We start from the raw sequence: 15,968 nt of genomic DNA, 5'->3' as shown, positions 1-15,968 counted from the left end.
TGTGTATGCTGCTCTGCTCACACTAGTTTGCCTTAAGGATGACTAAACCATAGGATTCCTCCTCAAAGACTCATGAGAGTACAGTAGCTCATCTCACAAGACGACTCAGACAGTGTTTGGTCCTAATCAGACGGCAGGAACTCCCTCTCTCCCTGTGGCTTAGACACAAAATAATCCCATGTCAGTCAGATATGTCTGTGCAAGCACATACACAGCAATCACAAGTTTTCTGTGTACATAGACCATCTTGTTTTATGTCTGTTCTGCCTTATATATGCATACAGTCTTGTATGTAGGAGTAGGGCAATAAAACTAATTAGGCATGTTTCTGATTACTGTGATAGGTCATACAACTTCAGGAAAATATTAACCAGCTGAATCTACAGAAGCAAAATTGAACCAAATACCAGAGGAGTAGGCCTACTTTTGTTAAGAGAGGTAATGCCAGAGTTCCATTTTTATTGTTAGCGGATAAAGATCACCTTAGTTTGGGTATTTTAGTCTTAATAAACATCTAACTAAATATCATAGCGAGTCATCGAGGGATGCCAAATAGCATGAGATGAAATAAGAATCAGACTCACCATAATGCAAACAACAGAACAGAACAATTGTTCTGTTTCCATGAGCAGCATTAAGGTGAGAGAAGAAGGGAGGCAGTAATTTGCTAGGATATCACAAAGGTAGTGCATAGGCCACGGCTGAGAAAATAGGTTAAAGTAGATGGGCCAGTTTGCACATAGTAGTCTTTTGGGCTTTTTCTGTACCAGCTTTGCAATTAAAACGGTTAGGCTATTCACAGAAATTTTAGTTTTTTAAGATAGTCTGATGAAGATAGTCTGTCCATATTAGCTTTCAGGTTTTGCAACCAATTCTCAATTAGATCTTGACTTTGACCAGGCCATTCTAAAACAAATTTATGGTTTGAACAAATCCTTTCCAGCAATGCACCATCTGTGTTTTAAGGGTTGTCATCCTGCTGGAAGTCTTTTTTTACCCTTTAACAGGCCACTAAGGATTTCCTTGTAATTAGCTCAGCACTGGCCCAACTTTTAATTGGACCATATGTAGTACAGTATTTGATTTAAGGCCCATTTTCCTGTTAAGAGCATCACCACTAATAAAGCTTTCCATACAGATTTGATGGAATCTGGGAAAGGGGAGCAATTGCTGAGCTAAAATGCAGTCATGATAAATTTGTTATTATTGGCTGAGCTGTAATCTTTAAAATAGGTGATCTTGAATACTTAAATACTGACAGCATCAGGTTGCAAAATTAACACAACAATCAAGCAACAGAGTGGTTGTACTTTTACTAATTACATTTTACAACTCCTGCTGATTCATTAATATGAAACAACTAAAAACTGTGATATATCTATCCTAAAACAATCAAATAAGTTATAAATCATAAATGGACCCATAGCAGCGACTTAGTTGTTTTTTCCACCTTGGACTGCCTTTCTCAGAATTAGGTTCCTCCATGTTCCCATCAACTCTAACCAGCCCCCTGAAGACAGCCATTCCAGAGTATGATGTTGCCTCCACCATGTTTCATTGTTATACTCTGAGCCCTTCCCATGGAAGTGACATTTATATCTACGTAGGTTAAACTATACATATGTGATTGGCCATGGCTAAACCGGGAACAAGTCTATCGTTTTAATTTATTTTAAAGTCCTGAAAAAGTTGCACTATTGTTCTATATAAAGGTATTTTACAACACAGCAGTACAATATTTGTGTTACATCTGTTTGACATCCAAAACCATTTTGACACCAGCTTTAACAGTAACACACTAAGTGAAAATCTAAAAGAAAGAAAAAACCCTGACATGTACAAGACTAGGAAATATCCGTTTTGTATAAGTAAATTTATTTTTTTCTTTATAATTTTTCATTAGGAGGTTGGGATTAGGACCTTCGAATAGCTACCACTACCCAGCTCTTATTTTTTATCTGAAATTATTTACAGGCATTTTTTCATTTTTTTCTATGAATGCTCAATTGCTAGCTTGCACTGTCTGACCTCCATTTCCTTGTGTAGTGGAGGACTGTTCAGAGATCTGCTGCTATTATTTAACTCTCCTCCAGTTTATTCAAGTTCTTTTCACAGCTAGGTAAATATCAAAGCTGTGACCATTTATTTTCTCTACTTTTCCTTACTAATCCAAAACCCTTGCAGTCACATAAATGTACACAAACTGTTTGTGTAAGTAATATGTTTTCTTTAATAGTCTGTTTTAACCTACAAATACTACAAGCTGCAAACTATGAAGAAGGCAGGCGAAGATGTAGGTAGAAGTACTGGTTTTACATCGCAAACTTAAAAGAAAAGTCCAGCTACTCAAAGGGATAAAATGTAGAAGTAATTGCCAGCCTTTCTTTGAATTATATCATCATTAAGTAACAATAGTGCAACAGTGCCGTTGGGTGCAGGAGTTTGCCTTGCAATCGGAGGGTTGTCGGTTTGAGTCTGGCTCTGGCTTTCAACGTTGTTGTGTCCTTAAACAAGACTCTTCATCTGCATTACCTACTGATGGTGATCAGAGGGCCTGGCGGCGCCAGAGTATGGCAACCTCACTTCTGTCAGCGAGCCCAAGGGCAGCTCCAGCGTTGTTTGTCACCATCACTGTGTGACTCTGTGCGTGAATGGTGAATGACTGAATGTTGTGTAAAGCGCTTTGGTCAAGTCTTCTGACTTGGGAAAAAAAGAGGTATATAGATACATGCCATTTACCATATAGCAGCTCAGTAAATGCACAAAGCTTGTTGGTTGGTGCGCATCTCAAAAACTTGCTTTGGGCCACGCAATACATGAATGAGCTGCAGGTTTGTCCCCTCTTGATATACAGAAACTGTGGGATTGGATTTCACTGGAGAACAGGCTGAGTTCAACCACAAACTGTCATGTTTGTTTTAATCTGACTTACTCATCAGACAAAGGAAGATGCACCATGGTCCTCAACACTTACAACTACCTGGGCAAATTCTCACTCTACTGAGTGACACCAACACATGAATTTTTGAAAAGAGATACAACCAATTCCTACAAAAAGAAAATCACAGACTACCTCAAACAACTAGAAAAAGACAAGGTAATTAACCATTCAGTTTATTTTAGATTATATCCAGGGGAGGACATTCCATGCTTATATGGACTCCCAAAACTTCAAAAGGAAGAAACACCACTTAGACCCTTTGTCAGCTGCAGCCCCCTTGGTGGGAAACACACCACATCACATAGAAAACTCCAAAGACCTGCAAACAAAGTCAAACATTTAAAAATGGCACAAGGAGAAACCCTGGTGCTATGGTGATGGGACTTCTCTTTTAACGTGCATACCTATATCAGAGGCAGTGAAAACAGTCAGGAAACGTCTTCAACAAGACAGTGACTACAACAACAGGACTAATTTCACTCCGGACCAGATCTGCACCCTATTGGACCTTTGTCCTTCCACAACCTATTTCAAGTTCAGCGATAATTTTTTTTACAGACAGAAGCATGGTTGTGCCATGGGATCTCCTGTGTCACCATTTGTAACCAATCTTTATATTGAAGAAATGGAAAAGAGAGCATTGGACACCTTCAGAGGAGCACCACCAAGCCACTGGTTTAGATATGTGGATGACACATTCGTCAAAATATAACTAAAAGAAGTGGAAGCCTTCACATGACTCATCAACTCGGTTGACCACGACATCAAATTCACCAGAGAAGATACCATTTCAGGGCTGTTTGGTGAGCATGGAAGGAGATGGAAACCTCAACATTGAAGTGTACGGGAAATCCACTCACACAGACCAATATCTTCTTTTTGACTCACACAACCCACTGGAACACAAGCTTTCAGTCATCAGAACTTTACAACATCGTGCTGAGCATGTCCCTACAAAAAAAGAAGGGAAACACAAAGAACAAAAACACATCAAAGATGCTCTTCAAACCTGCGGATACCCACACTGGGCTTTTATCAAATCAGCAAGGAAATCCAAAAGACACACAGCAGAACATAATGTTAGAAGATTAAACACAAAAACATCTCCATCCCATATTTTGCTGGATTCTCTGTAAAAACTCAAGAGGATTTTCTCTAAACACAAAATCCCAGTACTATTCAAACCAAATAAGACCCTTAGACAGAGGCTAGTACATCCTAAGGACAAAGCACACGGACAAAATATGAGCAGAGAAGTGTATGCTGTTCAATGCAGTGAAGAATGCTCCGATCTTTATATTGGAGAAACCAAACAACCTCTCCACAGACGCATGGCCCAACACAGAAGAGCCACCTCCTTGGGACAAGACTCTGTGGTACATCCTCACCTTATAGACAAAGGACCAGAATGTTCACATTTTGGAAAAAGAAAATAGGTCGTTTGAGATGGGCATTGCAGGCTAATCAAAGAAGCCAAACAACCCTCATTCTAAAAGGGTGGACCCCTTCGTCCCTTTGCATGTTTTCAAAACAAAAGCAAGGCTTTGTTGGGCTATTGTATAAAACCTTAAACTCAACTTTATTCCTGGCATTTTAAATTGGAAAAAGCTTATCAGATGGAAAGCAAAACATCTTCAAACTTGGAAACAAAGTGTATTTTCAGTGTATTTTGTTCAGTTTTCTTTTTTTGGAATGACTATGACCAGGATGACTGGGAATCTTCAACAACGAACAGATTTAAGCAAACTGATATCTCCATAGATTCAGGGAAGACCAAATGTAACTGCCACTTGGATAAGGTTAAACTCCCTTTGCCCCTTTCACGAAAAGGCCTTTGAAATGATTAATGCATTTTTTTGCCAGTCCTCTCATGGAAATGGGTGGGCATTAATCAGCCTAACTGTGTTACCTGGCTGACTCTACCAAGTTAAGAGGTCAAATCTTTGTAACAAGATGGCTTGATAAGGAGAAAGGTTTGTGAGTCAAGAAAATGATATAAATGGTTTATGCAACCAGCCAGCTATAGTATAAAAAAGAGTAAAGAATAATAAATAAATTCAAATAAAAATATTAGCAGTTGAGGTTTAGGATTGGAAGCATTTGCTTGTCCAACAAGATTGATACACTGAGTTTGTCTGACAAAAATGTTGAAAATATGGCAAGCAGAACCCCCCCAATAAGAATGTATACAGATTAGGGACATTAAAGGAATAGTACACCCAAAACATGATTAGCCTTCATTTTCTACTCACCCCCATGCTGAACAACACTCTGGAGTACTTTTTTGATATCTCAAATACATCTGGAGATCTGGGAGGCTTCTTGCTGTCTGCTGACATTCAAATAATGGAGGTCTACGGTGCCCGAGACAGAAAGGTCCTAAAAGTCCACAAAAAACGTGTCAATATTCCTCCATACTGTTCGTCCAATGTATTCCAAGTGTCCTGAGTGGGTAGCGTCCATAATTTACTTGAAACGAAGTCCTTTAGAATGTTTTAGCATAAACAGTAGTGTATAGGATTTCATAAAAGCGCGTTCACGAGTCTACGGAAACCGCGGCAGACCAAACCAGACAAAGTGCGCATTCAGCTCGGCAAAGAACTCATGATCTTCCTCAACACTGAAGTCCTCAGACTTTTTACTTTCGTTGTTTCTTTCTTTGCACAGGTAAACAGCACATTTCTTCTTCTACCGTTGCATTATCGGCAGAGCAGACGCTGAATGCGTACTTTCATCTGGCACTTTCAACAGGTTCTCCCATCCTGGTGGGGTCATCTCTGAAAGCTCACACTGGTCCTTGATTATTATGGTCTTCACTTATGATGTATTAATGGTTGAAGATGTGAAGATTTGTGAAAATATCTGATGCTATTGTTGCATCAAATATCGCTAACTGGTGCAACATAAAGGGTTCTAATAAAGCATACTTTTTTTGTGCCTAGAAGTGTTATTTATTGTGATCTTAAATAGTTGATATTCTGTGTAACCATTGTCTCTCCTGAGTCGCTAAATCATATTGCTGATCCCAGCCAACAGCAAGCGATACTGCAATAACAAATGATCCAAACACCTCAGTTTCACATAAATGTCCACTATTATTTTAATGATGGCTTTATTTAAGCACTTAATCTGTCTGTTTGGCTTACAGTAATGTTGGTGATATTTTCCAAATATCAAAGATGCAGACACAGGTAAGTGTTGATGAATAGCTGCAGACACACCAACAGACAGTGACTCATTAGGAGAAGACATCCACCTGTGCATGCACACAGAAACATTACTCATTAAAAATATAATATTTTGGGATGATAAGCCAAATATTATCTACTTAAAATGGACCCATCATAGTTGAATAAAAGAAAACTGAAGGGAAGAATCATCAATATCACAATATTGCTCTGGAGTCCCCTGTGATACTCACAGATCTTTCTGTCTGGCCGTGGTGCCCTGAGGTCACACGGAGGTTGTGAAAATATACTCCCCCTCTTGGTGCGATGTAAGCTTAAAGGGATTTTTCCATGACTCACCTCAGTGAATGAAGCATGCTTTGCCAAAGTAAACTCATAACGCTGGTCCAAATCGACACAGGGAGCTGTTTAGGTAGCACAGCAGGAGAGTTAAAAAGTTTTCTATCGATTGGTCTTTGTCATTGTTGCTGCTCAATGATTCCAAGAGAAGAAAGTTTTCTATTGGATCACTGCTTCTTTCCTACTGATGTATTAGGCAGCAGGCCCCAGGGAGCTATTTTCCAATTTCTGTTTTTGTTGTTAAATTATCCCTTAAAATGTTTCTACGTGTTCTGTCTGGTTCAGAGTGCTAAGAAGTGCTGTGAGTTCCAGGTGGTGTAAGGGATTGGCTAATTTTGATAAATGAGTCATTGAAATGAAGCAGCAGACTTGTCAAAAATATGTCTTATAAAACAATATACTCAAATGTATTTAAATAACACAAATGTGCTGAACAAATGATTCAATATCTTAGTATTCTTTCGCATTTATTTTTACATTTTGTCAAAAACAAACTTCAATGCATTTTGAGGATTTTATGTTGCAGACCCACACCAAATAGTTCGGAAGAGGATTAGGGCCACTGAAAAAATAAAAAAAGATAACTGATTTAAATTTTTTGTTTCAGTAAAACGGGAGAAAAGTCAGAATTTCCACGTTAATATCAGAATTCTGACCTTTTTTCTGAGAATTCAGATTTTTTTCCCCATATTATACTAAAACAAAATTTTAAAATCTGTTAAATAATTTTTTTCAGTTGCCCTAATCCTCTTCCATACTATAATATCTCCTTTCATGTTCAGAATTCTGAAATTAAAGTCAGAATTTTGGGAGAAAAGTCAGAATTCTAAGATTAAAGTCAAAATTCTGAGATTAAAGTCAGAGTTCTGACTTTTTTTCCCATATTATACTGAAATAATCAGTTACCTTTTTTATTTTTCAGTGGCCCAATCGTCTTGCGTAAAATAGTGTGTAATTCTTAGAAAAAGTTACGTTTTCAAAACTTTAAACATCATAAAAATATAAAAAAAAAAAAATTGATTTTCTCAGTAAGTGTGGAGAGCATCTCTGAATCGTATTTGTTAAGTTTGTCGATAGTTTCCCAGATTTTGACTTTTACTGCATCTTTCTAACCCTTGGCTATGCTTGGATTTAACCCGTTATTTTACCTAAATGTTAAGCTGTCCTGCTGAAACCTACCTGACAGTTACAAAGTATCTTTTAGCCTCTAACAGGTTACAATTTCAGGCCCCTAGCTTGACCCTCAGCAGGGCTCAGGCTAGTAAAGGTTATTTGTGTTGACCTTTGTGTGTGCATGCAGCTTCCCTGTGTAGAGACCAGATTCAGAGAAACAGTTAAAAATACACAAGTTTGCACAAGATTTGTTGTTCTTGATACAATGTGCTTATGATTTTTCTCTGAAGGCATACTGTTGGCTTTAAATCATCTCACTTTATATCCCATCTGTTCTTTAACCTCACCACTGACCTTAAAAACAGAACCCAGATTAAATACCTTTCATGACAAACAGGCCCCTACAAGTAGGAAGACACACAAAAAAAAATAAACACACAAGTGTTTTTTATATTAATAACATTATTGTAGCTTTTGAGATCAAATAAAAAAAAAATAATAATTTTGTAGTCTTTTGGGATAAGCCCCTGCTGGTTTCTACAGATGAAAAGACTTAATATTTTGTAAGTTAGGAAGCTATTTGGCCAATACATATCAGACAAATAGCTCAAAGGCTTTCAACCTAATTGGACAGTGTTTGCAAGCATCAATTTTCAGACTCTATAACCACATGATGTACTGGAGCCTGGACTTCAATCGGGTCACTGCAAAAACTTTATAAGCTTTGTTTTGAACCATTCAAATGTTTAATTTGCTTGTTATTCTAAAGGAGGGTGAACATCAACCTTAGTCTGTAGGCAGAGAGGGGTAAGCAAGCTATTTGCATGGATGCAGATGCATAGGTGGTCAGCCCAGCCTGTATACAAGAGATTGGAAAACAACTCCAAGGGAAAGTATGTCATGTCATACCATCATCCTTCTAGAAAGATACCTAGATTTCTTCACATTAGCAGTTTCTAAATAAAATATGGAAATATTGTGCTTTATAAGATAATCCTATCTTTAGTTTCATTCAACTTTTATCTACTCTGACTAGCTGTTTGCATCTGCTGAAGAAAAGCCTTTGCTCACCATGATGTTGCCACCTCTATGTGTCAGGGTTCTGCCCTCTGCTTGGGTTTATTTATAAGTTTATTTGTGTTCTGTGTCTTTGTAGTTTATTTCTACCAGTGCTGAGTTCTTAAATTATCATCTGTTGCCCCCTTGTGCTTGTTTTCCTTTCCCTTTAGCTTCCTCCTAGTGGGTCCTACCCACACCTGCTCCATATCTGCTGATTAGCTTGTCTTGGTTCAGTCTCCCTATATATACCTCACCTCTGCATTCACTCAGCGCTGGTTTGTTGTGTTTGTAGCTTCCTCATCTCTGGCTCCCCACGTGAGTTCTCCCCGACATTTTGGTCATCTGTATTTTGGTTGACAGTATTTTTGTATTTCTGCCTCAGTTAACTATTAAATCTGCAAGACTCAACTCTTTCTCCTGATCTCTGCCTTTGGGTCCTCAAAAAGTTCATCCAACCGTGATAGGGAGTGGTGTGTTCAGGGAGATTTGCTGCTAATTTTGTACAATGCATATTTACAGTTACACATTAGCTTCATCATCTCATTCATTTTAAACACATTTTAAATGTTTTCTGTTTATAACTCCTGTATACAGGCCAGATTTGTCGCATGTACAACTTATGGATGTCTGGTGTTGTGGTTCTATAGAGCTTCCCTATATTTTCCTGCTACTGTAGAGCTTCTTAACCATTTCCAGAGCTATATTGTTTCCATCTTATGATAACTTGAACAGCGCTCCATGAGATGTTAGAGACATGGAGTCTTGTTCATAATCAGACCAAAAAACTTATGTCTTACTTTCTGCTGTGTTCTTTCATCACAACATCTGCAAATTAACATTCCTCAAAAATATATGTAGAAATATATGAGTATATATCCATATATATATATGTCCGTTGCAGCAAGAATATCAAATATATTGAAAATATATGGAAAATGTTCTCTTTTTTTGGATGTATCAGTTTTTGCCATCTAACATTTCCCAGTTAAGCTTTCAAACCTTTACTATTGTAAGGCTAAGCCTGCCATCTAGTGTTTGTTAATGCTGAACAATGGCTATAACACATTTTATGAGAACATCATAGAAATAGCCTATGGGTAGCTGCTAAGCTTTGCCTACATTCTGCTACAAATTCCTCTTATAATTGTTTTGAAGTATAAAATTTGTAGCAACATGCTTCTGTAACCTCAGGCCAAATGTATGTACACGCTTTATGTAACTGGTGATAGAGCAGAGAGTAACAAGGATTTAGTCAAAATAGGTATAGAGTGAATCTTAATAAATGTTTAACTTTTATGTAGGGATGGCCACATGATATTTGAAAAAAAGAAGAGGGTAAACTTATACAGTTCTTTAAAATCTTTTTTGTCTTCTGTGCAAAATAATTTTGTCCTCCAAAATGGTAAATACTTTGCCAAAAAAGCAGGAAATTATCCAATATAAAAAAAGAATCAATGCAATCACATGAAAAGAGATAATATAACAAATTATTTGAGCAATGTGGGCTAAAGTACCACATTTTACAAGTGATGTCAAACCTGTCTCCAATCTGTAGATGACTTCCATGTGTGCGGACACCCTGCATATTTCCCTAGGTCATGCATTCCTTTAGTTCACTAAGTTTTTTTAAGCCAGAGGGCCTTATCTCACTTCAGATGATTTCAAAAAGCATATTTCCCTTAATGTTACTTTTAAGGGTGTCTCCAGTAGGTCTGCTTCTTTTAAGAAGTCTGTATTTTTTTAAGTGTTCTCATGAAAAGCAGATTTTATTTATAATTCCTTTTCAGACTTTATATATCCCCAGTTAGCTTGATGTTTTTTGCCAGAAGACTGACAACAGGACACACATGGAGTTTTGAAATAAATCCTCTTTCATGTGCACTTTTGCCATCTACACATGTGTTCTTCATTACATCTTGTATGACAGTCAAAACATTGAAACACATGTAGAAAAATGCACCAAAACAGTAAATGGAAACCATGCAATAAAGATTTTTTTCTGTTTATTAATGTAATAACTAAAAAGATGAGCTGCCTTGATTCATTATTTGTCATGGATTTGTTCCTTTTCATAAATAAATGCAAAGCCGATTGAAAACAGTAGAGGGTGCAAGAGCATGCAGCAAAAAACAGCAGCTTGCAAACAGTTCTTTCAATGTGAGAATCAACTTTCCAGTGTTTGTCTAACACAAACATGCATTGGATGAATGTTAACATTTATCTTTTCAGATGGAGAGAAGCAGAACAACTATTCCAACAAACTGGAAAGTCAAGCTGCAAGAAGCAGAGCTTTTTGAGTGAGATAACAGAGGGGAAGTCACAGCGATGGTGATTCCAGGAGTGCATTTCTCACAGTTTCTGCCACAGAAAGAGCAGATGTCCAGGTCACGAAGACTATCTGCATTGTATGTTCTTACAGTTTTTCTTGCTAAAAGATATAACAAAATAATGGTATGGTTAGAAGACTTTTAAATCAAGGATAAAATGAGAAACAGCTTTTGTAATACGATTATCTGCAGTCACACTCACTTGGTTCATAGTAGTCATAAACCTGCAGCACACCATCTTTTACACGGGCCACTTTAGAGCTTCTTAGAAAAGGAAATTTATAGCAAATCTCTTCCTTGGTCACCTATGAAAGTAACAAGAATGTTGTCTCTACAATATAACGCACCAATAGGACATAACATCATAAATGCTTGAAAGTTAAGTGCATGACAATGATTTTAGAGTATCCTAAGGCCTCTGTTGCTGGCTGTGTATGATTAATTATGTATCATATAATGGCTCTTGGAAAAGAAAGATGCATAAAGACCTTTGGTTCTTGGTCAGCCATAGAATCTCCTCCTAGATAGACCTCCAGTAGGCATCCTGATTTTCATGGTTTTGCTTCTGTTTAAGTTTTATCTTTGAGTTTTCATTGGTTTTATTTCCATTTTGTGATGTACTGGTTATTTTTATTGTATTTGAGTTTTAGGTATTTCTTGTTTGACCTCTGTTGCCCTCCTGTGTCAGTCTCCTTTTCCCTCGCTCCTTTCTAGACTCCTCTGTTCACACCTGCTCCCAATCTGCTGATTAGCCTGGTCTTTGTTTCTCTCTCCCATATATGCACCTCCTGCTTAGTCGCTGTTGCTGGTTTGTCGTCATTTCATCTCCTTCAAGTGAGTTTTTCTGTATTTTTGTGGATTTTGAGGATTAATGTTTTTGGATTTTTGCTTCTGTTGCCTTTTGTGTAATAAAATGTGCAAGTAACCACCTTCATCTTCAGTGTCTGCATTTGGGTCCTGTCAAACCTCCACCAAACTTGACACTGATGAGTTACTTGAGCTGCCTTGAACTCACACATAATTTGTCCTAATACTCTACAATTCTCTACATTTAGTGCAACTGTTACCTTTTTATGCTCCTTTCTTTACTCCTCATGCAGGTTTTTGCATAGTTTTAATGTTTAAGTATGACACTTTTTTTGCAACGTTATCTTTCTTTGTTTGTTTGATTAGTTCTCTAGAGACAAAATCAGTGGTAACTTTATTTCATAGCTTGGAATGAACGCTTGACTTCCATTCAAAAATTTTTTTTAACAATTTCCCCCATTGCTACATGCAATATAGATAGATTGCTGCAGAGCTAATAAATTAATGCAGTCAAACATCCACTTTCACCACGGCAGACTTGTTCAGGTGGATTTATTTGTGCAAAATCAGAGACTTAAAGCAGTTGCCAACTTTTTTCACCATTTAACGCAGCATCCTGAACTTGACAAAATTGTTTTTCAAAGGAGTAGTATGTTAATTGTATTATTATTGAATTATTGAATTGGACATGTTTTATTAGACCTGGATCAGTCTTTATGTGCTTCAACATTTGGCTTTGCATTAAGAATATAACCTAATCTGCACACAATGACATCAAACTAATTATCTGCTGAACTTTTACACAAAGGCATTTTTATGAGTTGTAAATATATTACACACAGTATATTACATATAGCCTAACCCACCAAATATACAGACTTCAGGACTTACAGAATCCAGGTACAGTATGACACCTTCAGGTGTTCTGTCCATTTTCATAATGGAAGTATCAGAGATCGCATCTTCAGGAGCAAGACTGAAACCACTTAGTATCCCCACATCCAATATAGCCATACCTGTACGATCTATTGGCTGATTTTCCTTCAACCTATGAAAAAACACATATGAAAATACACTAGCTTTATACCAATTATACAAATTCTATCAGCATGTGTATTGTAGAGGTTACCTTGTGCATACAGACAACATTACACCACCGGGCTCCCTTTTATAGAGATTAACATCTAATATGAAGGCATCATCATCTGGTATTGGCTTGGTGTTGTGTGTGCTGTTCACGTTGTAAAAGATGTTCAGCTGGATGGAATCATGGAATTAGAAAAAAATAGATAAAAAAAATAAAAGTAAAGATGCTATCCTTTTTAGTTCCCTTTTATCTAGGTCTGCAGTCCAGATGTTAGCTGCTCAGTGTCGGTCATCATAGCTACATTTGCATGTGTTGTTTTGATTCCAGGTTTTTAATGTGAGACATGCTCAGACATTGATCATTCACAGCTGCTGCTTTTAATTTATTCTGATCATGTTTCTGTGTTTAAACAGTCTGTCAGGAGAGCCAGACATAATGGAGGGAGGAAAACACTACTGTTGTTCTGCAGCCGTTTAACTCTAAGATCAGTTTCATATGATAATTTCAGCGGTAACTGTTTTAATGAAAACAGCAAACTTTACCTGAAATATGGCAAACCCTCTTCCTTCCATGAAAATATTCAAAGGTAGTTCATTGTCAGGGTTAATCTGATGATATTGAAATAGATGAAAAAAGAAACAACAGTTTAGCTTTTTAAATGCATATGCACAATAGAAATCCAAGGTTTAGATACAGTTGTCATTGGCATGAATGCTATATTAAACAGTTTTTCTAGAAAAATACTGTTTTAGTCATCCCTATACACAGAATCGTGCACAGGTCTTGATTGATTGAGTTTATTGATCTCACAGGGGAGAAATGTACTTGTTACATCAGCTCAAATAGTCCATGGAAAAGAAGAAGAAGTCGCCAAAGGCAGAAAAAGGTGCATGGGATATATACAGTATATATAGTGCATCCTCATATGACAGCTTTTTTTATTTTTATTTATTTAAAATATTATTTTATTTCGATCTGAACTCAAGCATACATAAACTAAGTCAATACACCGTTGTAGAGCAAAAGATTTTGGCATGATTAAGCCCCTTTTATCCCTTTAATCATAAATGCTTTTCCTGTCACTTTTGGAGACAAAGCTTATGTAAACATTACAGTTTTGAATATCAATATTCAAATAATATATACATTAATATGCCCCACCAAGTCACATGCTGATTGGGAAATTAAGCCCTTTAATTTAGTTATATTAGAGAAGAGCTGCATGGAAAAGTTATCATACCCCTCGACATCTTGGTTTAGGTATTTCTGAATTAGAGTATGTTTTGTTTAGAAACAAAATGCATTAAATTAACTGAAGTTAGCAGCTCTTGTATGGTGTATGAGTTAAGTTAAAAATGGTAGATCTAATTAATTAATTACATTTAAAGAGCAAAATCATTTCATGACAAGGATGAGTGGAAACTTTTGATTACTTATAGGACATGTGAAGCAAAATATTTGTTAACAAGAGTTATATATGCTCATTTGTTACCTCTTGGCTTTGATAAACCCGATAGTTAGTTGAGTTAATGTTAAATAACATTGCAGTTGAAGATGACGGCGACGATACGTTAAACCTTAGGTTGATGGCATTTGCGCCACTGAATGCAGCGTAATAAGAAAGGGCCTGGAGGGCAATTACTGTGTCCTGCAGAAAATAGAAGAAAAAAAAAACTAAAAACACCTGAGTTTTCTCTCTAACTACCATATAAGAGAGGTAATCAATTAAACACAACTTTCTCAAACCTGTTCTCACCTGAGTCGTTCCAAATCCACCTAGATGGTTCCTCTGAGTACTCAACCACTTCATGAGTGGAATACCTTCAAGGAAGTTGCCGCGCATAAACCGAGCGAGCAGCACATACGAGGCCATCTCAATCTGTGCTGAACTTTGCTGCTGGTTGTTCGATCGCAAGGCTTCAGAGATTGTCCACATCATCATACCATCTTAGGAGAAAATGGAAATGTGATCTCAACACCTACAGTTTTCCAGGATATTTTTAATACTTGATATGTTTAAACACATTTTAAGTCACCTTTCTTATCAGCTCTCCGGTTGAGCTCTGAGAGCACTTCTTCCAGAACAGGACTGTTGGCCAGAGCTAGAGCATAAGCCACCAAACACAGACTGTAGTTGCTGACCACACCACTGGACACTTTACTCTCCAGGTATCTTAGACCCACAGAAATTTCATCTGCATACATTTCCTTCACACAAAAACAACACAAATGAGTGTCATTATTGGTAAAAATAAAGTCTAAGTTTTCTCTAATGTATTTGGTCATTTTAAATAACACAAATCCCCAATGACTTACAGAATGGTCCTTGTCCTCCAGAAATGCCACAAGTACAAAAGCAGTGAGAGCCTCTGGGCTATCATCTTGCCCCTCCTGCATGTTGGTGTGGATAATCTTGCCAACCTCAGTAAACTCTCCTTGGGAACCTTGATGTTTCAAGAGCCAGGCTGTGGCCTTAGTTAAGACTGTATGATCTATCAACATGTAGGACTGAGCCTGGAGGAAGCATCGCAGCACAAAGGCTGTCAGCCTGGTTCATAAACACAAAGCATAGATAAACTATAGGAAGACATCGTAAAAAAAAATTATGTCATTATTGGAAATGTATTATTTTAAAATGTAAAGAAATCATGGCCTACCAGATGCTACCTGACATGTCACTTTTTCCAAAAGCACTGAATGAACCGTCATCTCTTTGGTAAGAGAGTTGTTTCTCATAACCTATGGCAAAGAAACCTTGAACAAAACTATCCATAACTGCATAAATGCAAACATTTATTGAAGCTAAACATTTATAAGGAATCCAAATAAATTAAAGCTTTGAAACCTAAAGCGTAACTCATTTCAGAATAAACTTTTTTGCAGATAAACATTAGTAACCTGGCCAATGGGCATTTTTATTTGTGTGACACAACTTTATCTTCAAAATTTCTTAAAGTCAGTCTAATTTCTTAATTTATAAAATGTTTTCAAGGATGTCAGAACAACTGGGAGAAAACTCACATAAAGCAAAATCACAAAGCATTGAAACTGTACGTTTTGTTTTGTTGATCAAACTGTTTATCTATCTATCTATCTATCTATCTATC

The 15,968-nt window shown here is 37.0% G+C and overlaps 1 protein-coding gene across 1 annotated transcript in view; it reads right to left on the bottom strand.

Annotated features, from left to right (window-relative positions):
* Window positions 1-10,616: 10,616 nt before the first annotated feature.
* LOC107098672 (CD109 antigen-like) overlaps window positions 10,617-15,968 on the bottom strand; it is a 17,061-nt gene continuing 11,709 nt past the window's right edge. The window contains exons 22-31 of the mRNA XM_015396459.1: window positions 15,519-15,672; window positions 15,178-15,409; window positions 14,898-15,069; window positions 14,618-14,808; window positions 14,354-14,509; window positions 13,404-13,469; window positions 12,904-13,031; window positions 12,666-12,822; window positions 11,170-11,272; window positions 10,617-11,068 (exon numbers count right to left, since the gene is read on the bottom strand). Coding sequence (XP_015251945.1) covers window positions 10,866-11,068; window positions 11,170-11,272; window positions 12,666-12,822; window positions 12,904-13,031; window positions 13,404-13,469; window positions 14,354-14,509; window positions 14,618-14,808; window positions 14,898-15,069; window positions 15,178-15,409; window positions 15,519-15,672 — 1,562 coding nt within the window. The 3' untranslated portion in view covers window positions 10,617-10,865. The remainder of the gene's footprint in view (window positions 11,069-11,169; window positions 11,273-12,665; window positions 12,823-12,903; window positions 13,032-13,403; window positions 13,470-14,353; window positions 14,510-14,617; window positions 14,809-14,897; window positions 15,070-15,177; window positions 15,410-15,518; window positions 15,673-15,968) is intronic.

The sequence above is a fragment of the Cyprinodon variegatus genome, unplaced genomic scaffold (genome assembly GCF_000732505.1).
Source record: "Cyprinodon variegatus isolate N-32 unplaced genomic scaffold, C_variegatus-1.0 Scaffold27, whole genome shotgun sequence".
In the NCBI taxonomy this organism is placed as follows: domain Eukaryota; kingdom Metazoa; phylum Chordata; class Actinopteri; order Cyprinodontiformes; family Cyprinodontidae; genus Cyprinodon; species Cyprinodon variegatus.
The sequence above is the reverse complement of the archived record's forward strand: the minus strand, read 5'-3'. Positions and strand labels throughout refer to the sequence as shown.